The sequence below is a fragment of the Aspergillus caelatus genome (assembly GCF_009193585.1).
Source record: "Aspergillus caelatus strain CBS 763.97 unplaced genomic scaffold BDV27scaffold_191, whole genome shotgun sequence".
NCBI lineage: Eukaryota > Fungi > Ascomycota > Eurotiomycetes > Eurotiales > Aspergillaceae > Aspergillus > Aspergillus caelatus.
The window spans coordinates 45,847-73,375 of record NW_022475454.1 but is presented as its reverse complement, the minus strand read 5'-3'; the positions used below and the strand labels follow the sequence as shown (position 1 = coordinate 73,375).

The window sequence follows — 27,529 nt, the reverse complement described above, 5'->3', positions numbered from 1 at the left end:
TTTTTTTTAAAAAAAAAAATAGCAAGGCCACGCCACTGTCCGTACATACGTCAGTCACGTGTAAGCGAGGGGCCGACGGTAGGCGGTGAAAGTCGGAGATATCAAGGTCCCTTTTTTTTTTCCATTGGGCCATACGGAATACAATAGCCGTCTCGGAACAAAACACGCCAGAGAGAAATTAGATAAGGAAAAAGGCTACCGAAGCCCAGTGGTTGCTATGCATTCGGGGTATAGCCGTGATTGGCTCAATATTGGCCTACTAGATCCACCTTTCTCACCATTCGGACACGAACAATCCTCATCTCAAGAGTCCATAACGCCATCATTGAGGATATGGGATTGAGGTACAGTAAGGATTAAGTAAGATACATTGCATAAAGGATGGCAATTCGCTTTCTCTGTACGGCGGGCCCGGAATGACTTCACTGGGCGAGTGAAAAAGATTCGTCGGACTAATACTACGGACTACGTACCTTGGTAACCATGAGTGAAAGGGTAGTGGGGGGCATGGCGGGGCATTTCAGTCTCGGGCGGTCTTCTTGATAATACAGCACACCTAAGCCCTCACCAATCGAAAAGATTCGGTATCCTTCTGGTTTGGATCACCTTAGGTGTGTCTCTTACGGCCCGTGGGACGCGATCTCCGAGAGGGAATCAACCATATATTAACCGCCACATGCTCCTTCCCTTCGCTCCTCCCTTTTGACTTTCCACATCACCCACTACACATAAATAAACACCCTTTTCCATCCACAACCAATTATTCTTTTTACTTTCAACCCAATCTTACATACCAACTCAATCAAAATGTCTGGAATCAAGGCCGGTGACAGCTTCCCCTCCGACGTTGTCTTCTCGTAAGTTCCTAAACCCACCCTTTGAACCTTCTTGTGTTAATACTAACTTTCTACCAAAGCTACATCCCCTACACCCCCGAGGCTCAGGAGTTCAACGCTTGCGGTATCCCCATCAACTACAACGCCTCTAAGGAGTGGGCCGACAAGAAGGTCATCCTCTTCGCTCTTCCCGGTGCCTTCACTCCCGTCTGCTCTGCGAACCACGTCCCCGAGTACAAGGAGAAACTCCCTGAGATCCGTGAGAAGGGTGTCGACGTTGTTGCTGTCCTTGCTTACAACGATGCCTACGTCATGAGCGCCTGGGCCAAGGCCAACGGTGTTAAGAACGACGACATCGTATGTTGATTACCTATAGCACACTTAGCTTTTGAGTTTCTCTCCTGACTGACCATCTAGCTCTTCCTTTCCGACCCCGATGCTAAGTTCTCCAAGAGCCTCGGCTGGGCCGATGATGAGGGCCGCACCAAGCGCTACGCCATCGTCATTGACCACGGCAAGGTCACCTACGCTGCTCTTGAGCCTGCCAAGAACCACCTCGAGGTAAGTTATCATGGACTACAACTCTTGGACCGTTTAATTGAACACATACTCACTATCATCGCAGTTCTCGAGGGCTGAGACCGTCATCAAGCACCTGTAAATACGTCAACAGGAACAAGGACTATGACGTGGGACTAATAGAGGGTTCTGACGTTCCAGCAGTGGGGTTAATGGTTTTTTAAAATTAGACAGCCCACTTTAGAGATACAATAGATAACGAAGCTATGAAATCGTGAACATTCTTCCTTTGTTCGTAGTATGATGTCAACCAATAACCTTATATCGCGTAGTACGAATTAGCTCTGTTACCCCGGTCTCCAAAGATCTACGTTGTAATCGCATCTTTTCCCCTCTTAGCCGTCTATCATTGGTGTGGTACCTTAGGTTGTGTGGCTTTCGGCCGGGAAGAGTGACGCGCTAAGCTTTCCGCGCACCGCTTTTCCTATATGGAATTTTAATTTCAGACCACATTTAATGCCACTGCACTATAATTCAACAACCAGAGTTGGTCTTGGTTATCGTATACCTTTCTTAACTTTTGCCTGCCCATTCCCCGACGTCTCCATTGGCCATAATGGCCCTCAACCCTGCTTCGAAGCGCAAGTCCGCTCACCCAGGAGCACAAAATGGCTCCGCAGCAGCTCGGAAGCGCGCCAAAACGTTCGATGCCCGCACACTCGCCGCACAGTCCGCCGAATCTGCCCTTTCTGCTTCCGGAGAACTCGATGTTGCCGCGTATCTCGAAGCTCGTGAATTCGAAATTCGTGCCCTGGAGTCGGGCATGCAGCGATCGAAAGCTGCCCTGACGAGTCGCGCCTTCCAGCAAGTACCTCGATCGTTGAGGAGGAGAACGGCCAGTCACAATGTGAAGAGGGTGCCAAGTAGGTTGAGGGCAAGGGCAAAGAGAGAGGTACGCTAGAAACATTTCTGGTTGCTTCATAAACAGGGCCCAGTGAGCGCTTAGGCTAAGCTATGTGGAAAATCTTGCTAAACAACCTATGACCTGAATAGATGATGGAAGATAACACACCAACCGTGACATCACGTCGGAGGAAACCAACAGAGGCCATGCGCATCCGTCTCGAAACCGCCAGACGTCTCCAAAACCTCAATTCAAAGACCAAAGCCAAGAGAGCTCACTCGAAAGCGAAGCGTGATAAAGAGAACCAGAAGTCGCTGGAAGAGGCGGGCAGCCACTCCTTTAACATTGCCCCGCGTGTCCCTAAGATCAAGAAAAATAAGCTCTCGCGTCCACCCCCGCCAGAATCCAAATTCAAGAAGCGGCAAAGATGCAAGACGTGGCTCCCTACGCACATGTTTCACGCAAAACGAGCTCACATGACTACGTCTAAAGATCCTTTGTGGCGATTCGCCATTCCTTTGTCGCCGACCGAGAAGAGTTACCGGCCGTCCCATCGTGCGAGGGGCGCTAGGGGCGCTGTGGTATGGGATATGAGCTATATGTCTACCATTCAGCTAGAGGGAACGGAAGGCGCATTAGAATGTTCTCTGAGAGCCATCGGCGTCGACGGGAATGAAGCATGGGGCCCAAAAGGGAAGAAGTGGAGAGCTGGGACAAGAACTTTGCAAGTGTGGACTTATGAGCGTGATGGGCCACGGAGACCTATTGCACCGGTCACCTTGATTCGATGTGCTGAGGAAAAGTCGGGAGACGTTGAGATGATGGATGCGGATAATGCCAGCTCTGCAGAAAACAAAAACTCCAAAAAAGATAAGAAGAAAATTTTTATCAGAGTACACCCGTCTGCATTCTTACAGTTGTGGAATGAGCTACTCGAGGTTTCCAAGAGACAGAACCCTCCTGTGATGATTGAAGATCTCCGTTTCGAAATTGGCAGCATCGATATCACAGGTCCAGGCTCCACTGAAGCTCTGTTAGCGGTGCTAAGGCCGGTCGAGTTGAATGGGAACGGTAAACCATCGAACACCCCGGAATCTACGTGGAACTCTTTACTGGGCGTCTCGAATCCTTCATCGCTCCCACAAAACGCCCTTCTTGCATTTTCCATATCTGATCCTCGTCTCCGTTTCCCGCACAGAACAATGAGGCCCCCTTCATCTGAGAAGGACATGCAAGACCTGGCTATGACCTTGTCATCCTGGGCACCTGATCATACGCAAACAACCCCTTCTCTTTTTGACCGTCGCGCACGCTTGGCTGCCGTGCGCCAACTGCCGAGCCAAAAAGCCATCAATCGGCGTCGGACTGAAGCTGGGCCTGGTCGCCTCCCGACTCCTCGAGATACTGACCCGCAGATCCCGGTGATACTCCTTGCAACTCGACCCAGGGCTCAAATGAAGGATAGTAATGCTCCAGGTAGCTGGACTGTACTTCTCCCTTGGAGGTGCGTCCTTCCGGTGTGGTATGCGTTGATGTTTTATACCCTCTCAAGTGGTGGGAACCCGAGACTTGGTGGTTTAAAAGAGCAACAACAGCTCGCTTTTGAAGCAGGAGAACCTTGGTTCCCCGGTGATTTCCCTGGTACGCGTGCTGGGTGGGCATGGGGCTTGCGTGAACGAGAACAGTCAAAGAAAGAATGGGAACGACATCCTAAGGGACGGAGAGTTGAATTTGACAGTATTGATTTGGGAGCCGACCAGAAAGGTGAGATTGGCCGGGGTTGGGCATGCGACTGGGAGAGACTGGTCCAGTGTGCAGGAGCTCCTGACGCCAGCGATCTAAGTGAAAAGGAAAACAAATCGAAAGCTGAGGGCGAAAATGCTACACGGCAAGATGGAGAGGACGAGGAAACCTTTGCAGACGGTCTTCCGCTCGGTATACACCACCTACAGTCAGCCGAAGCCGATCGTGCTCTGAGAGACCACAGTTCTAGTGCTGACAACCCAGCTCTTGCGACTGTAAGGGTTTCCTTATTTAATCGAGGCACCCCTACTCCGCGAGCTCGAATCTACCGTCTACCTACCACCAGCCAGGAACTCCGCCAGAAATGGCTTTCTTTTGCATCAGCTAAGCCGGCTGGTGTCAAATCACCTTCCCGAGGAGCTTCCAACGCTGGTTCAGACCCCCAGCAGCGCCTCGCTGCATCTATTCTATCCGCCCAAATCGATGCAGATGTCCGTCAGGAGCATTTGCCCCTTCCATCGGAAGAAGATCTCATTGGCTTTATAACAACAGGGAATTTCAATCTCTCCGCAGGTAAGGGCACAGGAGTTGGTTCGATACAGATATCGAAGGTCACTCCAGCAGCCCTCGGAAAATGCAAGGCTCGAGAAAGGACCATGTGCATCATTCGGGGAGCGGGTGAGAGGGTAGGAAGACTGGGTTATTGGGAGGTTGCTTGAACGCATGTGCTGTGTAGGTATTGAAAACTATGTCACTTCTATATGATACCCAGGGTTTATTTTCCTCTTTCGGACTTTATCTCAGAAGTAGAGTTCACTACGAGTTATATTCCGATCACGTAATGAGAGACTGCCAATATATATTGATAGACACTAAGTTGACAGTTTCAACTGTTCAAAACCCCTGCATACGGGATGCACAGTTCTATGACTTGATAAAACCATCTTAAAATACTCACTTAAACCAAGAGTATCCTCGATAAAGGGCCAAAAATTCCACGCAAGTAATAGTCACAGCCTGAGCCTAATTCCGGTACGTACAGGAACATATACACAACATAACACGAGAGATCTGAGGAATCTATTGTTAAGCAACACACATAGTTTTTCACTTCGTCATCTAACCAACAACCCGGTCCACGAATGCCTCCTCAAGCTTAGCAACCTCCTTCTTGAACGCATCAACCTCCTGCCAGCAGTCCAAAGGCCGGCGGTCATTCAAGCGCAAGCAGCTCACGACATTTGACTTGGCCTTCTCAACACTCTCATCAATCTCAACCAATTTTCTCCGGCCCTCAAGCTTAGCACGCAGCTCCTCGATTTCGGTGTTCACCGAGTCACGGGACACATCATGGTTGATGGGCTGCGCATCGGGGACAGGGGCAGGAGTGTATTCGCGGCCCGCGAAGGGGATCCGGGGAGCATCCAAGTTCAGCGAGCCAGGGGGGTAGCTGACGTTTGGTGTGGAAGAGAACGACGAGGGAGCAGTGTCTTTAGATTCCGCAATGCGCTTCTCGATCTCAGCAATGGTCTGCTGCTCGCGTTGACGGAGACGTTCGAGCTCTTGGGCTACGCGGGCCTGGATCTGGAGTTCGATGCTCTTTGCGCGCGAGGAGTCCGTCTATTCTGGTTAGTTTTGGCTGCCAATTGGTTGTTTTCGGTAATTGTTCTGAAAAGTGCTTGGCGGATATATACGTACCTCGGTGTTGGATTGGAGGTTGTCGACGAGGTTAGATGAGAACTGGACGGGACCACCGCTATAGAAAACAACAGTGTCAGCTTGCTCGATTGAATGCCGCATGGTATCTGAGGGAATTGTGTCTGTCCTCTGCCTCTTCAAATCTACCCATTGCCCGGCGTGAAGTGTCCCTTCTCATTTAACGTACGAATAATGTCCGTCCCTTTCTTTCTTTATACTCAGGACCGGTAGAATGTCCACCGAAAAAGCAATTGACTGACGGTACAAACGTAAACATACCTCGAAAAAACATGTTTCGAACCCGCCGAAGCGTCAGGCTTGGAGCTACCGGCGCCCATTATGTGTTTAATTAATGGAAATTGATCCCTTCCCTCTTATCTTTAGAAAGAAAGACAAATTTAGTCCTTTTCGGTGCCTGAGTCGAGCTCCGATTTAACACCGTGAAGACAGCGGAGACAGCAGGGCCTGGGCAATTCCAAGGTCGTCAGAGGAGTTCGCATATCGCCGTTTCTACGCAGCAGCCGACTTCCGCCGGTGTTATATCACGTGATGCTTAGTCATCTATTGTATGTACTACTTACGCACAGAAGTAGTATGGAGTCAAAGTGATGTGTGACCTTCTGTCCTTCTCTTGTTCTTTTGCCCCTCTAGCCCTAGTCTAGTTCTTTAGTGTTCTAGTATTGATCTAGATGTGATTTTATAACATGGCGGCTGTTGTTCAATGCGACTTAATTGGTTAGTTGTTCGAGTCATAATGTAACTCTGTACCGTGATCGAGATTTGGAGTAACCATTGTTGCCGTGTTGGCTGTTTCCGTAAGCCAAAGGAGATATCGGTAGTGGTACTTAGTAGTTGGTAAAAAGTCACAGAGAATCCAAATCAAGGACTAGTGCGTTTTAGGATCAGGTTATTAAGTGTAGCCTGATCATCATTGCCGCCAGTGACTGAGAAATGTATTTCTGGTAAGTGAATACAGGGCAGGTGGTTTGCTCCCCGGTATGTACAAAGCGTTTTGACAAAGAGAATTTGGTTTTTTAAGTTGCGCATCCTGGAGAGACACATGTTTACTAGAGAAGGGAGTACTCCGTAGTTACTCGACGCTCCTGTAACTTTGCCCGGCTCTTCCCCACCTTCTGTCATCTAATCACCATGCATGTCAGCCTCTTCATGTCACCCCAGACTAGTACTCCATACAGAGAACGCTCACACCGGAGGTGATAAGGCCAGTCTTGTACATACTATACTATATTTCGTCGGTAGTGTTCCCCTCGTGTATTGCACCACCAATAACGATCATTCCTTTCCTTCCGTGTCTTCCCCGTGTCTACACGCCGTCCTAACCATTGTCTCTCACCGGTAAAACACCCCACACGGTTTCGTAGCGTCATGGAACGGGTTCGCTACCATCAAGGCTTCCATTTGCATCCACGCCATGCAATGCTAAGACAGATCTATTGGGGCCCGAAACATTCGGGAAAATATCCAATAATTCTAGGGTCTCAGTGAAGAGAAGCGCCGGCGAACCCGGAAACCCCATTGGCTCAATATCTTTAGGTCCAAATCTGGCCCACTGACTGACCTCATCGACCCCTCTCCGTCACTTCCCTACGTATGCGCCCTCAATATTATCGCTTGGATACCATGCAACCTATATATAATTCCAGGAAATAATTTTTTTCCCCCCTTCCTTTACCTCCCCCCCCCCTCCCCGCCTATTCTCTACCCCTCCACACCTGCTCGTGTTGTTCCCTCTTTTTACCTCACTTCCTTCTATCCTTCAACTTATTCTTCTGTCAACTCGCTTTCTAAACACTCTAACCTTCCCCCCCACTATCCTACTTTCCGTTTCCTCCCGCTTCCCACAATGTCATCCGCTTTGTTGGACGAAGCTGCGCGGATCGCCCGCCAGTTTGACTTCCCCGCCGAGGGTGTCCAACGCGGGGTGAAAGAGTACATCCGGGAGATGGATGAAGGACTGAGCAAAGAGGGCACAACTCTGAGCCAAATCCCGACGTTCGTTACCTCCGTACCAAATGGCACAGAGAAGGTATATTGTTGAATCTGTCTATTACATCACAATTGCATGTCTGACTTTGTTGCGACAGGGACTGTACCTAGCCGTAGATCTTGGCGGTACCAACTTTCGCGTGTGTTCAGTAGATCTACACGGCGACAACACCTTTTCTCTTACACAGTCTAAAATCATGATCCCTCGTGAATTGATGGCTTCCGGTACCTCCAAGGATCTCTTCACCTTCTTGGCTCGCCAGATCGAAGCTTTCCTGCGTATCCACCACAACGAACACTTCGAAGCTCACCTCCAACGTCGACGTGAAGGAAAGGGCGAAGAGGAATTGTTTGATTTGGGCTTCACTTTCAGTTTCCCCGTGCGCCAGGTCGGCATTAACAAGGGAACCCTCATTCGCTGGACGAAGGGCTTCAACATTCCCGACGCCGTCGGCCATGATGTCTGCGCGTTATTGCAAAGTGCGCTTGATGCTCTGGAGCTCCCCGTGCGCGTGGCCGCTCTTGTCAATGACACAGTCGGAACCTTGATGGCCCGTTCATACACCTCCCCTGGTGAAACGGGGACCTTCCTCGGTGCCATCTTCGGCACGGGTACCAACGGTGCCTACGTCGAGAAGCTCGACAAGATCTCCAAGATGGCTACTATCGAGCATTCCGACTACGATAAGACAACGGGTGAAATGATTATCAATGCTGAATGGGGTAGCTTTGATAACCACTTGAGTGTCTTGCCCAACACCGTCTACGACCAGCAGCTGGATGAGGAGAGTAACAACCCAGGCATCCAGATGTTCGAAAAGCGAGTTTCTGGAATGTTTCTCGGTGAGATTCTGCGCCGTGTCCTGGTCGATCTTTACCGCAATGAAACCCTGGGTCTGTTCAAGCCCAGCGCCTCGTCGGATGTTGTTGTTCCAGAAAACTCTACGCTCTTCCGTCAGTGGGGCCTTGATACCAGCCTCCTGAGCTTGGTTGAAGCTGACAGCAGCGAGAGCATGGAGCCTACCAAGACAGCACTGAAGGACCACTTGAAGATCGAACGAGCCAGCACCACAGACTGCAAGGCGGTTAAGACAATCGTGCATGCCATTGGCAAGCGCGCTGCACGTCTGAGCGCCGTACCTCTTGCTGCCATCCTCATCGCCACCAAGAAACTCGAGACTGACGATCTGGTGGACGTTGGTGTCGACGGTAGCTTGGTCGAGTTCTACCCTAACTTTGAGGGATACATGCGTGACGCCTTGCGTGAGGTGCCCGAGGTAGGCCCTGCCGGCGATAAGAAGGTGCGCATTGGCATCTCGAAGGATGGTAGTGGTGTTGGTGCGGCGTTGATTGCCCTGGTGGCTAGCAAGGAAGAAGCCAGGATGAAGGCCCAGTAGTGGTCGTATGACTAACACTTTGCGATGATCTCAACTTTATTCCCCCCCCTTTTTTTATGGTTCATTATGAATGGGTGACCTCGGACTGCCGGTGAAGACTACTTTATCTTCACCTTCCCTAGCCGCTTTTCGCGCGGTGAAGACCATGTGCTCGAATTTGCAGGGACGGCTTACTGTGAAAGGACCTGGAGTTAGTGAGAGTGGCTGGGAAGAAGGGTGTAACAATATTCATTTTTAAGGCGTTAATTAGCATTTTTCATGGAACACGGAAGATATGTTGCAATAAAAAAAATTCCTACTCATGAAGCTCTTTTCAACAGCGTCCTGATTAGTATAATAGCAGTATTTATGGATCCGAACCTTGGCCAAACCCCGGAGTGTTACTTTGTTTGCCGATCAACCCAAACCATCCATTCTGTGCCAATAGTCTAATGATCCATCTAAACCTCCGGGCTCCATACAGTACCCGCTCGCCACGGTACCTTAACATTAGAGTTTCATACGTGAGCACATAAGGTTGATAGATCCGCTCATAGATGGGCTCCCGACACTTGCCAGGAATCCTTTTCCATCACTGGCATTTTATTGCTCAAGCAAGGCCAACCTGCAGAACCCAGATGCAGAAAGCCCTAAGCGAGAAGTACCATACTAGGAGAGTCCAGGTATTCACCGTCCACTTTACAATGGCCAGCGGGTTATTCATCTTACTATTTAAATGCTCGCCAACAGGGTCAAGGCTGGTCCGTCTGTAGTCTAGACCGTGCCACTTTCTTTGTTGTTTTCTTAGGGCTTCGTAGTCCATTATTCTTCATGACGGGCGACGGATTACCAAGGTTCCGTGGAAAGAGACACCTCAAGACTATTTTGGGATAAACTATGGACAGCTGAGCGGACTTCCTTCGGTCTTCGGGAGGAAAAGATCCCGCTCACGCTGACATGTTCCTTTCATGTAGTACAAAGCGAACCGAGATGGAAATCCAGTCTTTTTCCGAAGTGACGCTGCTGTGGAGGTGTTTTATCACTTCACCGATTGGGTACAGGGCAAAACCTCGTCACCCTTTGCATCGTCACCGTGTCATCAATGAATCAGTGAAAAAGAAGACCCTCCTTGCCTCCTACTACTTTTCTATACCTCCCCTTCGTTAGATTAACGACCTCAACTGTTCCTTCCTTTTACGTCACTTCCTTTTCTGTCTTTCATACCTCTTATTCCCATCTCATCTCTATCGAGATCCTCCAAGTCAATAGATACAATGCAGGAAAATAAACTACAAGACACTCGTGGCTCACCGCCACATACCAGTTTTGTATCCGACAACATGTCAATGGAGGGAAGACCATCCATAGAAAAAGGGAGTACACTGGCAGGCTCACAGGGAGAGCCACCTGCGTTGGCCTCAGAAGCGAAGAACGAAAACACTATATCTGTGGCGAACACTAGTCCAAGCGATGAAGCACAGCAAGAAGAGGAGGAAGAGTATCCAAGCTCTTGGAGGCTTGGCCTGATTACCATCGCATTAGCCCTGGCCATCTTCTGTCTAGCATTGGTAAGACCATTAATTCACTACTTGCCGGCAATAAATGTCATGCATGACCTTCGGATGACCATTCTTACTAATGACCTTGGCTTCCTTAGGACAACACCATCATTTCCACGGCAATCCCGAAGATCACAGATCAGTTCAAGTCCCTTGAAGATGTGGGCTGGTATGGCAGCGCATACCTACTGACAACGTGTGCATTGTGCCTGACGTTCGGCAAGCTATATACATTCTACTCCACAAAATGGGTTTACTTGATTGCTCTCTTTGTTTTCGAACTGGGATCTCTGATCTGCGGGATCGCGCCGAATTCGTTAACCCTGATCATTGGCCGAGCCATAGCCGGCCTGGGGGCAGCTGGACTATTTTCGGGGGCACTCATCATCATTGCTCAGACGGTGCCACTGAGTCGACGACCAATCTTCGCCGCGATGATGGGATCAATGTATGGAATTGCGAGTGTGGCAGGTCCCTTGATGGGTGGTGCGTTTACGGACCATCTCAGTTGGAGATGGTGTTTTTATATCAACTTACCTTTTGGCGGAGTGACTGCTTTCTTTATCCTTTTCTTATTCAAGGCGCCCAAGTCTGTCAAGGACAAGTCCGGCTTCAAAAACCAAATGGCACAACTAGACTTCCCTGGAACTGTCCTCTTCATGCCATCAATTATCTGTGTATTGCTCGCGCTACAATGGGGAGGCACTATGTATGCCTGGAACAATGCTCGGATCGTCGCTCTTTTCGTTGTTTTCGGGATCCTTCTCATTGCCTTCTGCTGTGTACAGTGGTGGCAGCAAGACAAGGCTACGGTACCTCCGCGGCTGGTCAAGAATCGGAATGTATGGGGCGCTGCAGCTTACAGCTTCTGCGTCGGTGGAGCATTTTTCATATTTGTCTACTATGTAAGCTTGTACCTCCTAAGATCACAGAGACATTGCTAATTTGCGCATTTAATAGCTTCCCATTTGGTTCCAAGCGATAAAGGGTGTCACAGCAACCAGGTCGGGCATAATGAACCTTCCGTTGCTCCTTCCTATGATTGTTGCCTCCATTGCTGCTGGTGCTTGTGTCACTATGGTTGGATACTATACACCGTTCATGATCGCCACGCCGATTCTCATTTCAATTGGCGGTGGGCTTCTGAGCACGTTGAAAGTCGATTCAGGTGACGCTGCATGGATTGGGTATCAGGTTCTATACGGAATTGGCGTGGGCTTGGGTATGCAGCAACCCATGATTGTTGTCCAAGCCGCCCTCCCAATTGCCGATGTCCCCACTGCGACGGCTTTCGTCATGTTCTCCCAGACACTGGGAGGCGCGCTTTTTGTCTCTGTCGCACAGAATGTTTTTCAAAACCAACTGCGCAAGAACATTCTTACCAAAGCCCCCGATGTCGATGTTGCCACGGTGGTTGGCGCCGGGGCAACGATGCTACGGCAGGCTGTGTCGAAGGACATATTACCTACAGTTCTCGAGGCCTACAACGACGCTATCACCCAGACATTCTATGCTGCAGTGGCTATAGGGGCGATAGGCCTCTTTGCGGCACTTCCTATACAGTGGCTGTCCGTAAAAGGCAAGAAAATTGAGGCGATGGCTGCTTAGAACGTACTGTTTCTAGGCTTTGCTCAAAGGATGCGGTTACGCTTCGCTTCATCCTAAGCATAATACAGTTTACAAGTTTTGTTTAATATGGCTTACTGCCTCTTTATCATCATGGAATTTGGGAAGGTTCCACGTCTGGTATTCAGTGAAGTGGACTTTTCTTGCTCTGTTAGGCTATGTATGTGCGGATTCTTCCTTGCATGGAAATAATTAATAGAATCTATAACTTACCCTAGTGCTAACGATGCGAAATCTAAAACCAGTACCGGACGTTTCAAACAACCGCATAAAGACTCAAATAAATCCCCCAGATAACTCCACAGGCGCTCCCAAATACCACTCGTCGGTCCACAGGAACAACAGTATACATAAGCGCCGACACGATAGGCCGAAACTTCAGACGAGCTATCATGATGGGGCCAAAATCCTACTCTTGTCAGCACCGCAGCGATATACTCCCAGAGGAGGTAAGAGAGAATACAAAAAAAAAAGTAAATAAATAAATAAATAAAAGAAAGAAAGAAAAAAAGATACCTTACCTCACAAACCAACTCCCAAACCCTCCCCCAATGCGACCCCTTCAACAGGTTGATCAACACAATAAATAAGAGAATGTTACACACCCCAGCAATAGTTTGATCCAAGAGGAACTTCACAGCAAAGTTCCACATCCCAGATCTCTGCTGTTTCGGCTTGAACGACTTCTCCTTCGTTGGCAGGAGATCATCGGGATCAGGCACATTGTTGCTGTTATTTCTCTTCCAGCTGGGAAAGCCCGGAAACCGAGCTTCGATGTATCTCTGCCAGGAGAAATTGGGCGGCACGATAATGGCGCCGTAGGTGATAAACTGGATGAGTGCGATGGTGTTCAACGCCAAGGGTTTCTTTTTTTGGGCGATTTCTGTTAGTAAGTGTGGAACCCTTTCAAGTTATTGTATACATATGGGGTCAAGGGGGGGGGTTTAGGTAGTAAGTAAGTAGTAGGGGAGGAGGAGGAGGAGGTAGTTGGTTGGTTGGTTGGTTTTGTATAGGTGTGCTCCAAGAGAACCAGAACACCACCACCTCTACACGGATCATGGGAAATAAGAAAAATAATAGTGAAAAGTGAAATTCTACGTACGTTTTCTTTGTACTGGTCTATTAATTGGGCCAGGACATTGGAGATGGCGTTGAGGATCGTGGATTGGATCAGGGTCACTGTCAAGGGGGATGGGGGCATTGTATTTGTATGTATTGTTTTTTGGATGATGATGATGATGTTCAGGAGGTGATGAGCATCATGGATTTCTGGGGGTTTGTGTTGGTTTTGGAAAAAAGGTGTAGGTGAGATATGTATATGGTATTATTGAGTGATAATTGATATTGTTGTTTTTTTTTTTCTTGTTTTCCTGCTATGTGTCTTTTGTTTCAAGGGTTTCCTTCATTTACTTAAGTTGTTTGATTTATTTTACCCTTTTGGATTTGTTGCACGTGTTGGGCACGTGTCCTGTTCGCTGGAGTTGGGAAATGAGTGAGACTTGTTTGTTCCGGTGTGCTTGGCGTCTGGGAGGGATATTCTTCCCTCTCTCTTTGGTTTAATTAGAATTAGGACTGTTTGTTTTACTTGGGTCTTTGTTAATAAGGGGGGGGGGGGGGGTTTGGATTTGGAGAGTTTGGGTTATTAATTTGAATGAATTTGCAATGCGCTATACGTAAATCGAACTTCGTTAAAAAGGCCACATACATCGCCTAGACGGTTATATCCCTCCGGCGGACTATCACATTCGGCCCCTGCTTGGCGCTGGTGAAATGATCCACAAGAGCCAGATGGCCTTTCTCATCCTCTCCCTGTCGATCGGCTAACTCCATGTCAAACAGGAACATTAACCGCGCGATGGTCAGTCGCATTTCCATGAAAGCCATGCCCTTGCCAATACATCCGCGGGGCCCAATACTGAACGGGCAGAAGGCTCTCCGCGCAGTCTCAACAGCATCCTTGGTGCTCTCCCACTTATCATCGGCGGTTACACATGTTGCCCCCTCAATCCATCTCTCGGGCAAATACGCCTCAGGTTCGCGGTAGTACTGGGGCTGGCGGTGGATGGAGTAAGTCGGAGTCCCACAGTCCGTGCCGGCGGGTAAAAAGGCCCCGTCCACGACGGCGCCGCCCTCCATCACCTCCCGCGGAATGGCCCCCGGAACGGCAGGTGCCAAGCGCAGCGCTTCATCAATGCAGGCTTTCAGGTAAACAAGCTCATTCAATTTGCCGCCGGTGACGATCTCCTCGACCGAGGTGAAGGCCTCACGGACTTCCTTCGTCAGGAGCTTCATGGCGCGCGGGTTGCGGACGAGATAGAAGATGGTTGCTGCGAGCGTGGTAGAGGTGGTGTCGCTGCCTGCGATCATGAGGACGTTGGCTTCGCCCCAGAGCTCGGGCGTCGTGAGACCCTTGCCCGTCTCAGGGTCCTTGGCGTTGAGCAGGTAGTAGAAGAAGTCTTTCTTGGAGTCGTGGCCTGCCTGCGTGCGCTCCTGGGCTCGCTTGTTGGCTTCTACGCGCGAGTTCATGATGAAGTTCCATCGGTCGTTGGTTAGTCGGTGAATGACGATTTGGTCTAAGTGCCAGGTGTCAAGGGGCATCCATAGACCGCACTGATTGATATTTGTCAGAAAAGGGGGCTATTCTCAGAGAAATCTGAAATCGTTGTAACTCACCACATAGTGACGGTTGGCCGCGCGATCAACAAGCTGAATCATCTTTCTGCGGCCGCTGGAAACCAACATATCAAAGCTCTTCCCGAAGCAGAGTTCACCCATGACATCGTACGTGAGGTAACTGAACCAATCGCCCATGTTCTGGACGGTGGTCTTCTGTGCCTCAGCCTTGTTACCATCCGCTTGCTGCCCTGCCAGAGCCGTGCAAAGCTGTCGAACATGCAGCAACATGACATCTTCCATGCTCTTGAGAGCCTGATCGGAGAAAGCCTGGCTCAGCACCCGTCTCTTCCGACCATGGACCGTCTTATCAATCGCATTGTGCGTGTTATACACGCCTTTAATGGCAGTGAACCCATTGTAGAAATTGGCCTTCTTCAGCTTTTTCCCATGGCCATAGATATCATGCAGACCCTGCGCGGAGTTGATGGAGACGAAATTCGGCGCAACACGGACATGCGATCCATACTGCTGATGCAGATTATGAAGCCACAAATGCCGGTCCCCCTTCAGGCCATGATACAACTGCACCCAGGGGGTTAACGATGCAAGGAACGGACCGTTAAATTTCCGAAGAGGATGCAAAAAGCGGTTGTAAATGACATATGCAAAAGACTATGCGGGCGCAACAGTAAGCAACTCCGATGACGTACATATGCACAACAAGAGAGGAAGAATGAGGTAGGATATGGAACGTACCAAAACACCCAGCAAAGCAGACACCCCCACCACAACCCCCTCAATCGATAACGTCTTCCAAACCTCCTGGACGAGCATATTGCAACCCTACTACCCCCCCGTAGGTACTATGGAAACCAACGTAGACCTTCCGTATCCGGAACGGTAGCCGATACAAGCCGAGTCCAACCGAACACCGGTTCCCCCCGCAAATGTTCCTGGCAAGGAAGGAAGTAATATGGAGCTTGGTAATAGGACCAGGTTCACTGGTAGAGCAAATAAATTTGTCTCTTTGATTTGGGGCTTTGGTAGGATACCATTTCCATTCTCCTCTGCCCCCGTATATATACCTCTCTCTGGGCTCGGTTAGAAACGGACCTACTTCTGTTTGGGTGCAAGGGATGGATGAGGGTGTCATACGTATGTCAGCTTTTGGTAAGAAAAGTGGCGGTTGCATTCTGGTTTCGGTTTTTCTTTACCGTGGTGTTCGTTGGGTTTATTTTTAGTTGCGGGAGAAACGTGGGTGGAAGTTTACTGTGGATTGATAAGAGTTGGTTGCTGGTAGATAGTTGTTTTTGTTTTCTACGCGTTGTTGGTTTGATATACTGGTATTTAGTTGAGTATGAGTGTAGTAGCTTGTAGGTATGCACATGTGATTTTCTATTATTGTTTGGGCTTATCTGGATGTACCTAGGATGCTATAGCTGGTATCCAATTGATAGCCCTGGTATTGGACCTGAAACCGGAGCAATGATCTTCTCGAGCACCGCTTCTATCCGAGTGCCTTTTGGTCCCACATAGATCACTGACTGCTTGTCTTCACCGATAGATGGGTAAATAGTGGGTACTGGGTCAGCTGTGAACCCGAAGTCCCCATTCACGGGGGGGAGTAAACTGTGAGGTCTCGCGGCTATTTCGTGGTGTGTATTTCTGACAATCCAGATGGTCCCCGACAGGGAATGCGTTGATAGAGTCGATAGCTGTAAGCTGGTCGTGTTTGTGTAACGTACGAGCATCTCTTGAGCAACCATCAAAACACACGTCCCAATCTAAGAGTGTCCATGTAAGCCGCCGTCGAGGATCCATTGCTCATTGTCGTCGTTATCATCCTGGACTCGTCGCCATGTCTGTTTCCGTTCATTCTGCGGTCTCGCTTCAACCGGCTTACCGTCTGGTCCCTTCCAGACAGGTCGCATCAATCCACCAGCCGCAAGAAGAGGATTCCGACTGAAGGCTTCGCCGCGACGTGACTTCGTAGATTCATCTGCCGGTTCACTAGTCTCAGGCTCGGGCTCGGGTTCTTCTTCCGCAGGAGATCCCGAATCAACAGGACTAGCTCCAGCAGATTGGTACACACGAGTAACTCTCCCACCCTTGATATCTAGACTCATGATGGTCCTCTTCTTCTCCCATTCCGGACGGGCCTTTTCTTCCATCTCGCGCAGTATTTGCTGCTGCTTCTTCAAGGCGAGAGCCCGCTGCGCAGGACTCATCCACAGCGTCGACGCCACATTAGGAGTCTCGAAGTCCGCCGCCTCATCGACAACACGCGTCCGCTTGGCGTTCTGTGCCTGGAACTGAAGCAATTTATCCCGGTGAGCCATGGCAGCGTTCAATTTGCTGGAAGAGGCCGAAGGCGAGGGCCCTTGCCCCGGTCCGCCCTCGCGGTGTACGCTCTCGTTATGCGCGCGCATCTTCTCCTGGCCTCGCTCTGCCCGCAATTCCCGGATCATGCTCTGCACTTCCTCATTCGATAGCAGGGGTGTACCGCAGAACGAACACGGCTGGAGGCCTTCTAGGGAGCAGATGATCTTGCCACAGTTGAGACAGTTCGGGGCGGGGGCGAAAAGCGGGTGGATGGCAGCGAAGCAGGAGCATTTCCGGGATTCGTTGCTCAGGGTTGGGTTCGTGGATACTTCTAGTGCGGCGATTGCGGCGGTTAGATCGGAGATGTTGGTCGTGGTTAAGGAGTTCTTAGACTGGCTCGTAGTAGTGTTATTACTGTGTCGTGTAGCAGAGGACTTCGCGGCCTTGGATTTAACGTTCGGTAACAAGTCCGAGAGCATAGGCCCCGAGGCAGAGGGCGGCGGTTTGCTCGAGCTTTGTTTCGGGGCAGGTGAATGAGCCCGCGACGAAGCAGCGGACGAATCTTCGACCGATAGATGCGACGACCGTGAAGCGCCGGTATCTTGTTTGGCTCTAGGCGCCGGCGCCATGTAATCTTCCTCTAGATCTGCCTTTTTGTATCCGCCTGTGACATCTCCGAAGTTATCGGGCCGACGCGGGGGCCCGGCGCTGTGTAGCGGTGGTTTCGACTTCTTGCCCTTCTTTTGCCCCGCTGCTGGATTCCTGGAGCTTGTTGCTGTAGGTGTGGATGAGGACGCATCGGAGGCTGCTGGTCGTTGAGGTGTCGGGTCGCGTCGCGAACTGAACGCAGATATGAATTCGAAGGCAGCGGGGGAGTCACCTAAGAGGTTTTTGAGATGATCGGCACCCTCCTCTTTCGGTAGACTGGCGGCGTAGGTGATGATCTGCGTGAGTGATTCTTCGTCTAGTGGGAGTATTTGCGAGATGCGGGAAACGCCCCAGGAGATGAGGCTGGGGTCGGCCATGGTTGGGAATAGGAATTAGAATGACGGATTTGAAGAGTATATGTAGGAAGAGGGAGGATGGTGGATACGGCCCTCTTTGGGGGTACTTCGATGTAGCTGGTGGGGAGTGGAGGAGCTATGGAGTCATGGTGTGGATAGGGATAGTCGCCTGAAATATCAGGCAAGCTATATACTTAGGAGCGGATCAATATTCTGATTCATCTGGGACGCGATAGTTGTGGCAGTCTCTCTTATGTATGTTTCTAAGATAGAAAACTAAACCCCAGGAAAGATAGCCATATCCATTGAGATAATGCCAAACCCTCGTACTGACTATCAACCTTAACCTATTGTACATATACACCGGCATGATCATCTATCCCTGAAACAAAAGAGGATGAAAGCAAAGGAACGGTGCTGATTCAGTCAAACCATGACAAATGAAAGAACTGAAGAGAAGTAATATAATGTCGAGAGGTCCCAGACTTTTCGACAAATAAGAGTAAGTCCTGTTGACGCCTTTGATGCCGAGTATTTACGTCAGATCGTTAAAAGGAGACTATGTCCAAAGCCTCGTCTCCAGTGCAGACACACCCGTATTGCCCGTGAGAAGTAATACAGAAGTACTGCAGAAGCTATAATTAAGGAAAGAAGAAAAAGAAACTATGCGTTGTCGCCATTCGGTTCGCTTTTTATATTGCCGTCACCAGCGGCTGCAGCGTCCGCGGCAGCCGCCATGTCAGGCGTCACACCATTCTTGAGTTTGCTACTGGGAGCCGGTGGAGGCTTTTTCCCTGACAGCTTCTTGGGAGCACCGAGTTTCTTTTTCTTCGTTATAGTTGGCGGGGTGTCGTCATCTAATGGACGTTTGGGCGGCGCAGAACTAGGAGTGCTGGTACCGTTTTCCATGGGCGTTTTATTTCGGTTGACTTGTCGGCCTGATAGACCGAGACATCGGTCCAAGTGTTGTGCCACTCGCGTTACAACAAAGTACCTTGGGCAATTTGGGCACTTGACCGTCGGAAATGATACTTTCTCTGGAGCCGCTTGCTTAAAGGAGCTATCCGGCGTTGTAGGCGGGCTTGACGCTGGCGTATTTGACGTATTTGTCTGTTTCTTCTTCTTAGGATTCAGTTTGTCTGTAGCGAACGGATTCCCATGAACGTCATGCCCTGGTTTGCTGATCATCGGTTGCTTCTGGCAATATTCTCGATATGGGTCCGGAGGGGGCCGGGCTCCGACCCCAGTCACAGGATAAAGTAGGCGTGGCAACCGACAGTCGGGACAGATTATTTCTTTGGTAGTATTAAGCGGGTTTCCCTTGAGATAAACCTTCCCATCTTCAAAGATGGCCCCATCCGTCTCAACACGGATGTCCTTGAGTTCTTCGAAATCTTCGCCCGGTTTTAACGCAGTGGGTTTGGCACCTGCTTCTTCTCGGCGCCTGCCAGCTTCTTCTTCAGCTTTTTGCCTGGCGATTGTGACAGCAGAACGCATTCGAGCGACCTTTTCATCCCGATGGACTTTTGACACTATGTCATGGATAATGTTATAGAACGTGTTGTTGAGAATGTCACATGTCTAGTTAATTCTGTCAGTTCCTTGGCCTTCAAGTTATTTGGCTTATCACTGTAGCCAGTGAGAAGACGGCACAACAAGTCCAATATAAGGAACATACCAGCTTCGCAATAGTTCCCGAAGGAAAGGAACTTTCCTGCTGTTCTGCTCCGTTCGATTCGCCCATTTTCAAGATGCCTATGTTGCAGATATGGAAAGTTAGAGACCGGACCGCAATCAAAACAGTATATGGATATAATGTATCGATATGTGGAATTGTTGAGTGAAGCACGAAGGTTTGATGGTAGGGATCTAGAGAGCCGAGCGCCATAGGACACAGCTTCTAAAGCACTCTTTCGTTGGAGAATCACAGTGGGATACATGTAATACGGCTTAAGTATGATGCCAGTGTTTACTTCCAGTGATAGAGTTGGAGCAATAGGCGTAGATTGCTGGCTTTGTGGAACGCACCTCACTTTGCGAACTAACCCTAGTTCGCAAGACAATTGTTCAAGGAGGTCGCGTAGCAGTTCTGATCTCTCTTGGACTTATTAGAACAGCTCCATGTACTGTTAAGTATTATATGACGACGAATATCAGCTCGCGGCAAGGCGATCGCGCAGAGGCAAAAGAAAGTTGAGGTCGCAAGACAGTCCTTCTTGGCCCGGATTGAACGGAGTATACGAGGAGCGTCACAGCAGGATCAATCGAATTATAGCGATCAGAATAATAGCGCAGAGAGGAAGCGGCTAATAGGATCCATCTGCCAGTCGATAGTATATAGGTTTCTCAGCCTGGGGCGGGTAACACTCCACGGTAGGGAGAGTCAGTGAATGACCAACACAGCTCACAAGGAGGACCCACTTACCTGCTTCACATTAGACAGGTGGTATATATATAATAACAGAGGAACGATATAGAAAGTTTGGTATATCGATAGCATGCGACAGAACTCCGCAGTCTAGTCCAAGGTATCCTTGGTGTGTAGTGGAGAGGACAAGAGGCTTCTGCGCTGGCCTTTCACTTGCCTTCTCCGACCGGCCCATCTTATCTTATCTCATCTCCGCGTTCCTCTTCGCTGTTTTCGTCCATCAAGCGGACCGTACAACTTTCCCCTCTTTAACTGCAACGCCAGGTAGATTTCTTTTTATGATTCACAGAAGTGGTCAACGTGCTGAAAGAACTGAGCATTTCACAGCATAGCGCGTACCTGCACACCCCTTCATTTACCATGGCATACCAGTTCTTCGCAAAGGCGCATCAGTCGAAAGCGCCGACTTCTCCACCACTCTCCCCTCCATCTTCCTCTTCCTCCAGCAACAGACACCCCAAACCTCCTATACACCCTCCATCGCTGGTTCTCCCTCATTCTGCGGCCTCTACCAGCATCGCAGAAAGGGTCAAACCACCAACAGGCAAAGACTCGTCTTTCCATCCCCCCGCATACCCCCATCCCATCGCACCCACTTACAAAACCCCGCACCCTCATGTTACCATCGAATCTGTGAGCACCGCTCACATACCCTCTCTAATCCGGATCACGGGCTTGCTTCTCCCAATACGCTACCCAAATTCCTTCTACACAGCGACTATCACAGACCCCGTGATCGCGTCGGTGTCACGCGTGGCCGTTTATCATGATCACCCGGGAGCCGCGGCGCCAGCCTCCACATCATACGCTCCCACATCCGCATCCCCACTAGGAACAAGCACGGGGACAGACAAAGTGATCGGAGGAATCAGGTGTCGCTTAGAGCGACTCCCTCCCACCACTGCAGAACTTCTCCAAACCCAGTCGAAGCCCGGTTCGCAGGAGCCGACAAATCTCTACATCCAGACCCTGCATCTGCTTTCCCCATATCGGGGCTGCGGTATTGCGGCGTCGCTTCTTAACTCATTGCTCTTCTCTTCTGCCCCTTCATCTTCGTCTTTGTCTTCTGGCTCGCGGTCTACTTACCAAGTCTCGGAATTAGTGAAACACTACAACGTGCGCACTGTCACGGCACATGTGCATGAAGCCAATGAGGAAGGTCTGAAATGGTACATTGCGCGCGGCTTCCAGGTGGAGGAGGGCGTGGTTGAGAATTACTATCGGCGGTTGAAGCCGTCCGGGGCAAGGATTGTCAAGCTCGTTCTGCAGTGGAATGACGATGTCAGTGACGAGGCTGCGGAGGTTGATGTTCCCCCTGCATCTAGCCAGTCGGGGGAAGATAACCGGAAGAGCCCGGAAGAGGATGACGACTGGGAAAAGGTCGAAGCGGAAGATGGAGAAGACAATGAGGATCACGGCGTACAACCGTTCACAGGCTCTAAGATCCTTGAGGTTGATGATGGTGTGAACAGGAAACGGAAGGCCGACGACGAGCCTCAGCGAGCATGATCTTACCTTCCACTTTTTTATTTGCGGTGTTGAATGGAGTTCGCTTGTCTATTTGTTATTCTCTCTGCTCACCTATTTAGGATACCCTTCAACTGCTGCGTCTAAGAGATGTACAGATCTTTCGTTCAGGTTGTTTGTCTGCTTAGAACTGTATACATTGCATATTTATCGTTCTTAGAATTGATTATCAAGAGACATAGAGTCGTGATTAGAGACAGAACAAGTATATTTAAATATGCTTTATATTCAATGACATTCATATGCATTTATGTTCAAGGGTATAGAACTGTACAAGTTGGGAGTTGCTCCCAAATCACAAACAATCATTAGGGCATTGATAATGGAGGGAGGGAATCTACAATCACAAAACAACTCAGACATACATAACGCGAATGCAACCCGGGAATCAGACATTGTAGTTTTCAGCATGCAGGAATATCTCGTCTTTAGACGAGTCAGTCATGACCTGCTGCTGAAGCTGAGCAACGGTGCTCGAAACTTCAACTCTCATACTAGGAGGCCCACAGACAAAGATGCAGGTACGACGACCGAACGTCCGAGAGTATTCTTTGAGTACTTGCGGGATATTGGGGCGGGCGTAGTCAATACGCCAGCCATTCCTCTGCAGCGGAACGGTGCCGACGCGGGTAGTCAGTTTGGGAAACGTTGTTGACGAGGGAGGAAAGCCGAAATTAAACGGAGTATCTGCTGGACTCAGTTGAGGTGCAGGATATGGTGCATGTTGATAGTTGTTATCCATTGAGTTGTTGTAGTGTCTGCTGGTGTTGATGTGCGGGAGGGTGTGTGCCTGGGGAAGCGCAGTTATGGCATCTTCATTCTCGCGTCGAAGCTCCTTTTCAATCTCCGGGTCCCCCGCTGCTTCTTCACGGATGTATGCCGAGTTTCGCTTATCCATTCCCTCTAGTGTGCTGTACATTTTATCTCTGAGCATCTCCTGGTAGAACTGGTTTTGGGCCAGTTGGGCCTGACCGTGTGGCTCTAGTCCAGTGAGGAAGAAATGACAGTGAACTGTGCTTGGAGGTGCGAAATCCCTGCATATTCTCAGTTCCTCTCTGAACCAGTCGATTGTTTCGGGGTTCCTGAATGCCCAGATGACCCGCACCGACTTAGTTACTGCTTTTCGGTCCCGCATCTTCTTAATCAGATTCAAGAGGTGACTGGCAGTTGCAGTTATGCCACTTCCACCGGCGAAGAAGACCACATCATCAAAAGCAGCCATGTCTCTTTTCATCCCTCCGTAGGGGCCCTCCAAGAATGCTGTCCAGGTCTTGTAAGGGCCATACTCGAAAGTCTTTAGAAAAACATTACGAGTAAACCCTCCAAAGGGACGGAAGACAAGAGCCAAGTCACGATAATTCTCGCCATACTCTGAGGGGAAATCGCCACTACACAAAGATGAGATCGTAAAGGGGTGACGTTCAAAAAGTGAGATGCCCGGCATACGGAGATAGACAAATTGGCCTGGTTTCCATTTCATCTGAGTCGCAACCGTGACTTTGATAGCGTTCTGTGGGAGTATAGTCACTGCGCATTCTTCACCGATCAAGAAGGACAACCGTAGGGGGTTGCTCCAGTTGACATAGAACAATCTAACTGCGTAGGAAAGTATCCAGATTGCAACCGTAGCCCAAAGATAGTCCCATGATGCCAGGAAGTTTTTGCTGTGCCAAAATATCATGGCGAGAAAGATGACTGAAAGGGGAAGGTGCAGAAGCTTGAAAAGCTCATACATCCAGGCTCGGAGTATTGGCAGCGAATGCAAGCAGAGGACTATGAGAGGCGCCAGCGCCGCCCAGCCGGTGCCGTAGATATAGATATTTCGGGGAAGGTATTGCTGGTAGTATATAAAATTCTTGCTTTCCCAGATAGGTGTAACATAAAACGGAACCATATGGATCAAGCTTAGGAATAGACAGAGGTAACCCGCCCAACGATGAAGAACATTCAGCCTCTCGTGACTAACGCCAGTTAAAATGCTGATGAAGTTGGCACGGGTGCTGAGAGCAATGATCCATGGAATCATAGCCACCGCAATCATTCCTGCACGAACCGCCAGCGGAGGAGATCCAATTGAAATTGAGGAGTAGTAGAGCGGCTGTGGGACAAAAGAATAGAGAGTGACGAATATCAGGGCTGCAAAGATAATCGAGGATGCTCCCAGCGATGGGAAACCGACCCGTAGTTTGCCTATACGTAGCACAGGAATAGGCCTATAGAAAATCCATCGTACGAAAGCAATAGTGTTGTTTAGTGGCGCAATGGTGGAAATCGACGATTGCTGTTTCGTGGTATCGGTACTGGGCAGGGGGCCACGAGCTGGAAAGAAGTGCGCAGTGGAGCTGTCAGTAGCAGCACTTGGCAACTCATATTCTTCCTGGGGAGAAGTGAGATATGGCGATGTTCCAGTCGTATCCTCTTTGTGCAATGCGATCCTAATTTTGTCACCCCAAAGGTGATAGAACCGTATAATCGTTGAGATTGCGAGGAGAATCACAGAGAAATAAACCCAGCCAAGTCCATATTTTCCAGCTTGAGGCCAGGCATCTCGTTGCATCTCAGCAATTTCTGCTGGCGTTGTGGACGCAACAATGGGGATATCGATCCGCTTCACAAGGGAAGCCATTGAATGCCATCCTGGCAGCATAGTGCTTTGCCTCTCTGTAATATTGCTGGCAGTCACTCCCTACTTGAAAGTATCGAAGCAGCACCTGGTGTGATACAGAGGGCTGTAAGAGGTCAAGTCCGATTTACCGTACTATGTCCTTCCGGCTCACCTCCCCTCTTCCTCTTTGAACTGGTGTATAAAATATGGCAAAACACTGGAAAGCATTCAACGCGGCATCTGTTGGTTTGGGGTTTAACGCAACATACAGTTACCGGCTGTGAATGTAAGCTGTGTGGAAAACTGGAGATGATCGACGTGGGAGGGGATGGTCTAGATAGAGGACAGAGAGGGAGAGGAGATCAGAAGGAACACCGATCATGTCTAGTAGTAAACCTTACCAACATGTTGCCGGCAACCGATTTTTTCCCGGGCTCACTGCATTCGTTCGTCAGTTATTGGATCCTGCATCAGCATGCGGGGGTAATGCCATGAACGTTGCAGCCGATCGTTGAGCTGATTCCGACCATTAGGCAGGGTGGATAGAGGTGAAAGTACATTCGGCATGGTTGCCCTAGTTCTTAGCATAAAGTTCATCACAATTCCCGACCAATGATAGTCCCTGAAAAGGGTGCCATTCTGCACTGTGTTTTTACGCTAATGCAAGAATTTTGCTTCTCGTCACTTACAACAACCCATCAACACTGCTGATTGGATGGGAGCCCTTAGGGCCGGCGGTAAAGCAGGCGCTGTCACTCGATAAGAGAGCATCACGCTTTGCTCAACTTCGCCGATAGCTTCGTCGACATCTACTTGGCTTAGGAGCAGTTTCCCACTGCTTCCCAAGTCGTTTTCCAATATGCACAGGAAACGCGGAATTAGGGCTTGTACTCAACCGACTTTCCTAGACAGCTGCTGATTGTTAATCACTGTATCATAGACAAGTAAATGTAGGAGATGGTGAATCTGGGTATGTGATTCCCTAGAGTACATATTCTGTGGTTGATAGAAGTGCATCGCATTTATCGCATTTATCACAGAGGCTGGATACATTCAATATCGAGGTGTCCCCGTTGCCAACGAATACCGCAGTCCCAACACCATTCCTGCTGGCACAAGACACCTGTCAGAAGAAATATCAGCAATCCTGCTATCGGGATGTCTTGATTCCATGGGCGATACACGTACATGTCATATGTTTGCACCCTCCTGATCTTTCTGTGGCCACATTACAACCAGGGCAAAGCCTTGCTGTCTCAGCAATTGTCCGCATACTCATGGCCACTTGGGTGGACCAATCCTCTGGATCATGCCTCAGCGCATGAATTCCAGGAGGCATTTGATAGCTTGTCTGGAACTCACTACGTGCCTCGAGATCGTCACTTCTATGGCGAATGTACTCTTCATACTCCGAGCATGTCAAACCGTCATGCCAGACACTATGCCGATGTATGAAGCACGTCCTAGTCCCACACGAACCGCAAACGACAATTGGATCTTCTAAGCCACCGGCATGTAACTGCCCATATCCGCAATCTTGTCTGACACAAGTGACAAACTCAGCATCCTCTTCTAGCATTTGCCGCGTTCGCAAGTGGTTATAGGCTTCGAATGTCTCTTTGCTAGCCCACCGCTGGACTTCGTCGTCCGACAGTTGCTCGTGGCAGAGTGGGCATGTCAGAGGGCCCAAATTCGAGGAAAAGAGCTGTATTTCCAAACTCCGTTGAAGACAGTTGTTGCATATGTGCATCTCCGGCACCGTTGAGTGGTCGCAGCCAGCTGCGATCGGTGATTCTGGATACGAATCATGCTTGAGGTACCTAAAGCACACAGTGCAATTCAGACGGACTTGATCTGGGGTGCTTCCACCACTTCTAGAGGTATTGCTCGAAGGAGCTTGGACCGGCTCCTTACGGAGCAAAGAAAGAACCGCATCGGCCGTTACCGCATCGCTCCAGCAATATTCAGTCTCACCAGGCCATATTATCTTGGACCTGGCCATCCCCGTATCATAGTCATCCCCCGGCGAATTATTTCCATTGTTCCTAGACACTGAGCCGCGATTTTGATAGTGATTGTAACATTGTCCAAGTGGAGGGTAGTGTGAGGATGATGGAGTTCCTTCGTCGGATATACCTGTTGCAGAAGGGGCGTTCATATTTCCCTGTGAGAGTATCGTGAAACCTTCAGTTACCTTCGTGCATAATTGTCCTCATAGTTTTGACACCAGTCATAGAATATAGGTATTGAAGACCCGCAGCAAATCTCAACTATAGTGACATGTCCCTCAAAACGCAAGGGTATACCAAAATCGAACTTGCTTTGCTGAGTGAACACACTCGGGATGTTGTCCATATCGCAATCTAAACGTCTGTTGAATAATAATCTTTGGTGAGGTTGACCAAAACCTTTCAACGAGCCAAGGAAATGCCGATATCCGCTGAATACGAGATCCAGATACCCAGAATAGGTCATTCTCTTCAGGCCTGCAGCACAGTTCTACACTTATTGATGGATAAACCATAAAACTTATCCGAGATATGCGGACTGAGGCTGCCCAGCTCTCGCGGGCGAACCAGATCTGGAAATAATATGCAAGATGCACCACTTGTGTTGGCGTTATACGTCCGAGAATAGACACAAAAACATTCCGATCAACGCAAGACACGATCCTGAAAAATGCCTACTTGAGACCATGAACCTTATTGTCCTTGCTTGGCTCGTGACAGATGATGCAATCACGAACAGAGTGGCTCGAC

General features: G+C 49.5%; 12 protein-coding genes across 12 annotated transcripts; 5 read left to right on the top strand and 7 right to left on the bottom strand.

The window, feature by feature from the left end:
* Nucleotides 1–163: 163 nt before the first annotated feature.
* BDV27DRAFT_133767 (peroxiredoxin family protein) lies at nt 164–1,634 on the top strand. Its single transcript, XM_032068161.1, has 4 exons — nt 164–857; nt 917–1,193; nt 1,254–1,397; nt 1,462–1,634. The coding sequence occupies exons 1-4, from the start codon at nt 808–810 to the stop codon at nt 1,495–1,497; spliced, it is 507 nt and encodes a 168-aa protein (XP_031924050.1). The 5' UTR covers nt 164–807; the 3' UTR covers nt 1,498–1,634.
* A 273-nt stretch (nt 1,635–1,907) lies between these two features.
* Nucleotides 1,908–4,786, top strand: BDV27DRAFT_133764 (ribonuclease P/MRP protein subunit POP1). The gene is made up of 2 exons (XM_032068160.1): nt 1,908–2,307; nt 2,409–4,786. Exons 1-2 carry the CDS (start codon nt 1,972–1,974, stop codon nt 4,719–4,721), a joined length of 2,649 nt encoding a protein of 882 aa, XP_031924049.1. The 5' UTR covers nt 1,908–1,971; the 3' UTR covers nt 4,722–4,786.
* A 55-nt stretch (nt 4,787–4,841) lies between these two features.
* BDV27DRAFT_133763 (Mic19 family protein) lies at nt 4,842–6,174 on the bottom strand. Its single transcript, XM_032068159.1, has 3 exons — nt 5,980–6,174; nt 5,701–5,758; nt 4,842–5,622 (listed from the first exon to the last, which is right to left on the bottom strand). The coding sequence occupies exons 1-3, from the start codon at nt 6,036–6,038 to the stop codon at nt 5,122–5,124; spliced, it is 618 nt and encodes a 205-aa protein (XP_031924048.1). The 5' UTR covers nt 6,039–6,174; the 3' UTR covers nt 4,842–5,121.
* A 1,238-nt stretch (nt 6,175–7,412) lies between these two features.
* On the top strand, nt 7,413–9,410 carry glkA (glucokinase glkA). Its single transcript, XM_032068158.1, has 2 exons — nt 7,413–7,747; nt 7,806–9,410. The coding sequence occupies exons 1-2, from the start codon at nt 7,565–7,567 to the stop codon at nt 9,102–9,104; spliced, it is 1,482 nt and encodes a 493-aa protein (XP_031924047.1). The 5' UTR covers nt 7,413–7,564; the 3' UTR covers nt 9,105–9,410.
* A 947-nt stretch (nt 9,411–10,357) lies between these two features.
* On the top strand, nt 10,358–12,334 carry BDV27DRAFT_167316 (MDR family MFS transporter; the record flags this gene model as incomplete). Its single annotated transcript, XM_032074448.1, has 3 exons — nt 10,358–10,651; nt 10,741–11,547; nt 11,603–12,334. The coding sequence occupies 3 exons, from the start codon at nt 10,358–10,360 to the stop codon at nt 12,248–12,250; spliced, it is 1,749 nt and encodes a 582-aa protein (XP_031924046.1). The 3' UTR covers nt 12,251–12,334.
* Nucleotides 12,335–12,399: 65 nt separating this feature from the next.
* Nucleotides 12,400–13,609, bottom strand: BDV27DRAFT_133761 (uncharacterized protein). Its single transcript, XM_032068157.1, has 4 exons — nt 13,371–13,609; nt 12,790–13,134; nt 12,487–12,677; nt 12,400–12,428 (listed from the first exon to the last, which is right to left on the bottom strand). Exons 1-3 carry the CDS (start codon nt 13,467–13,469, stop codon nt 12,525–12,527), a joined length of 597 nt encoding a protein of 198 aa, XP_031924045.1. The 5' UTR covers nt 13,470–13,609; the 3' UTR covers nt 12,400–12,428; nt 12,487–12,524.
* Nucleotides 13,610–13,909: 300 nt separating this feature from the next.
* BDV27DRAFT_133760 (cytochrome P450) lies at nt 13,910–15,904 on the bottom strand. Its single transcript, XM_032068156.1, has 3 exons — nt 15,641–15,904; nt 14,942–15,556; nt 13,910–14,878 (listed from the first exon to the last, which is right to left on the bottom strand). Exons 1-3 carry the CDS (start codon nt 15,716–15,718, stop codon nt 13,979–13,981), a joined length of 1,593 nt encoding a protein of 530 aa, XP_031924044.1. The 5' UTR covers nt 15,719–15,904; the 3' UTR covers nt 13,910–13,978.
* Nucleotides 15,905–16,255: 351 nt separating this feature from the next.
* Nucleotides 16,256–18,302, bottom strand: BDV27DRAFT_133759 (putative zinc finger motif, C2HC5-type-domain-containing protein). The gene has a single exon (XM_032068155.1). The coding sequence runs from the start codon at nt 18,229–18,231 to the stop codon at nt 16,669–16,671; it is 1,563 nt and encodes a 520-aa protein (XP_031924043.1). The 5' UTR covers nt 18,232–18,302; the 3' UTR covers nt 16,256–16,668.
* A 571-nt stretch (nt 18,303–18,873) lies between these two features.
* Nucleotides 18,874–19,954, bottom strand: BDV27DRAFT_148242 (SGF11 family protein; the record flags this gene model as incomplete). Its single annotated transcript, XM_032070881.1, has 2 exons — nt 18,874–19,791; nt 19,889–19,954. The coding sequence occupies 2 exons, from the start codon at nt 19,952–19,954 to the stop codon at nt 18,874–18,876; spliced, it is 984 nt and encodes a 327-aa protein (XP_031924042.1).
* An 837-nt stretch (nt 19,955–20,791) lies between these two features.
* BDV27DRAFT_133755 (uncharacterized protein) lies at nt 20,792–22,355 on the top strand. The gene is made up of 2 exons (XM_032068154.1): nt 20,792–20,910; nt 20,978–22,355. The coding sequence occupies exon 2, from the start codon at nt 20,999–21,001 to the stop codon at nt 22,145–22,147; it is 1,149 nt and encodes a 382-aa protein (XP_031924041.1). The 5' UTR covers nt 20,792–20,910; nt 20,978–20,998; the 3' UTR covers nt 22,148–22,355.
* Nucleotides 22,356–22,370: 15 nt separating this feature from the next.
* Nucleotides 22,371–25,296, bottom strand: BDV27DRAFT_133754 (putative metalloreductase transmembrane component). The gene has a single exon (XM_032068153.1). The coding sequence runs from the start codon at nt 24,810–24,812 to the stop codon at nt 22,554–22,556; it is 2,259 nt and encodes a 752-aa protein (XP_031924040.1). The 5' UTR covers nt 24,813–25,296; the 3' UTR covers nt 22,371–22,553.
* Nucleotides 25,297–25,804: 508 nt separating this feature from the next.
* On the bottom strand, nt 25,805–26,928 carry BDV27DRAFT_161174 (E3 ubiquitin-protein ligase; the record flags this gene model as incomplete). Its single annotated transcript, XM_032073170.1, has 2 exons — nt 25,805–25,893; nt 25,959–26,928. 2 exons carry the CDS (start codon nt 26,926–26,928, stop codon nt 25,805–25,807), a joined length of 1,059 nt encoding a protein of 352 aa, XP_031924039.1.
* Nucleotides 26,929–27,529: the final 601 nt, after the last annotated feature.

Bases quoted from the DNA above. Each gene is read 5' to 3' on its own strand.
- glkA (XM_032068158.1), top strand. From the start codon at position 7,565: ATGTCATCCGCTTTGTTGGACGAAGCTGCGCGGATCGCCCGCCAGTTT. The intron at 7,748-7,805 runs GTATATTGTTGA...TTGTTGCGACAG, and splicing joins TACCAAATGGCACAGAGAAG to GGACTGTACCTAGCCGTAGA.
- BDV27DRAFT_133767 (XM_032068161.1), top strand. From the start codon at position 808: ATGTCTGGAATCAAGGCCGGTGACAGCTTCCCCTCCGACGTTGTCTTC. The intron at 858-916 runs GTAAGTTCCTAA...TTTCTACCAAAG, and splicing joins CCCTCCGACGTTGTCTTCTC to CTACATCCCCTACACCCCCG. The intron at 1,398-1,461 runs GTAAGTTATCAT...CTATCATCGCAG, and splicing joins CTGCCAAGAACCACCTCGAG to TTCTCGAGGGCTGAGACCGT.
- BDV27DRAFT_133761 (XM_032068157.1), bottom strand. From the start codon at position 13,469: ATGCCCCCATCCCCCTTGACAGTGACCCTGATCCAATCCACGATCCTC. The intron at 13,135-13,370 runs GTACGTAGAATT...GCCCAAAAAAAG, and splicing joins TAGACCAGTACAAAGAAAAC to AAACCCTTGGCGTTGAACAC. The intron at 12,678-12,789 runs GTAAGGTATCTT...TGACAAGAGTAG, and splicing joins TTTGGGAGTTGGTTTGTGAG to GATTTTGGCCCCATCATGAT.
- BDV27DRAFT_133759 (XM_032068155.1), bottom strand. From the start codon at position 18,231: ATGGCCGACCCCAGCCTCATCTCCTGGGGCGTTTCCCGCATCTCGCAA.
- BDV27DRAFT_133763 (XM_032068159.1), bottom strand. From the start codon at position 6,038: ATGGGCGCCGGTAGCTCCAAGCCTGACGCTTCGGCGGGTTCGAAACAT. The intron at 5,759-5,979 runs GTATGTTTACGT...TGTTTTCTATAG, and splicing joins TCGAAACATGTTTTTTCGAG to CGGTGGTCCCGTCCAGTTCT. The intron at 5,623-5,700 runs GTACGTATATAT...TAACCAGAATAG, and splicing joins ACCTCCAATCCAACACCGAG to ACGGACTCCTCGCGCGCAAA.
- BDV27DRAFT_133764 (XM_032068160.1), top strand. From the start codon at position 1,972: ATGGCCCTCAACCCTGCTTCGAAGCGCAAGTCCGCTCACCCAGGAGCA. The intron at 2,308-2,408 runs GTACGCTAGAAA...TGACCTGAATAG, and splicing joins GGGCAAGGGCAAAGAGAGAG to ATGATGGAAGATAACACACC.
- BDV27DRAFT_133760 (XM_032068156.1), bottom strand. From the start codon at position 15,718: ATGCTCGTCCAGGAGGTTTGGAAGACGTTATCGATTGAGGGGGTTGTG. The intron at 15,557-15,640 runs GTACGTTCCATA...GCGCCCGCATAG, and splicing joins CTGCTTTGCTGGGTGTTTTG to TCTTTTGCATATGTCATTTA. The intron at 14,879-14,941 runs GTGAGTTACAAC...AATATCAATCAG, and splicing joins CGGCCAACCGTCACTATGTG to TGCGGTCTATGGATGCCCCT.
- BDV27DRAFT_133755 (XM_032068154.1), top strand. From the start codon at position 20,999: ATGGCATACCAGTTCTTCGCAAAGGCGCATCAGTCGAAAGCGCCGACT.
- BDV27DRAFT_133754 (XM_032068153.1), bottom strand. From the start codon at position 24,812: ATGCTGCCAGGATGGCATTCAATGGCTTCCCTTGTGAAGCGGATCGAT.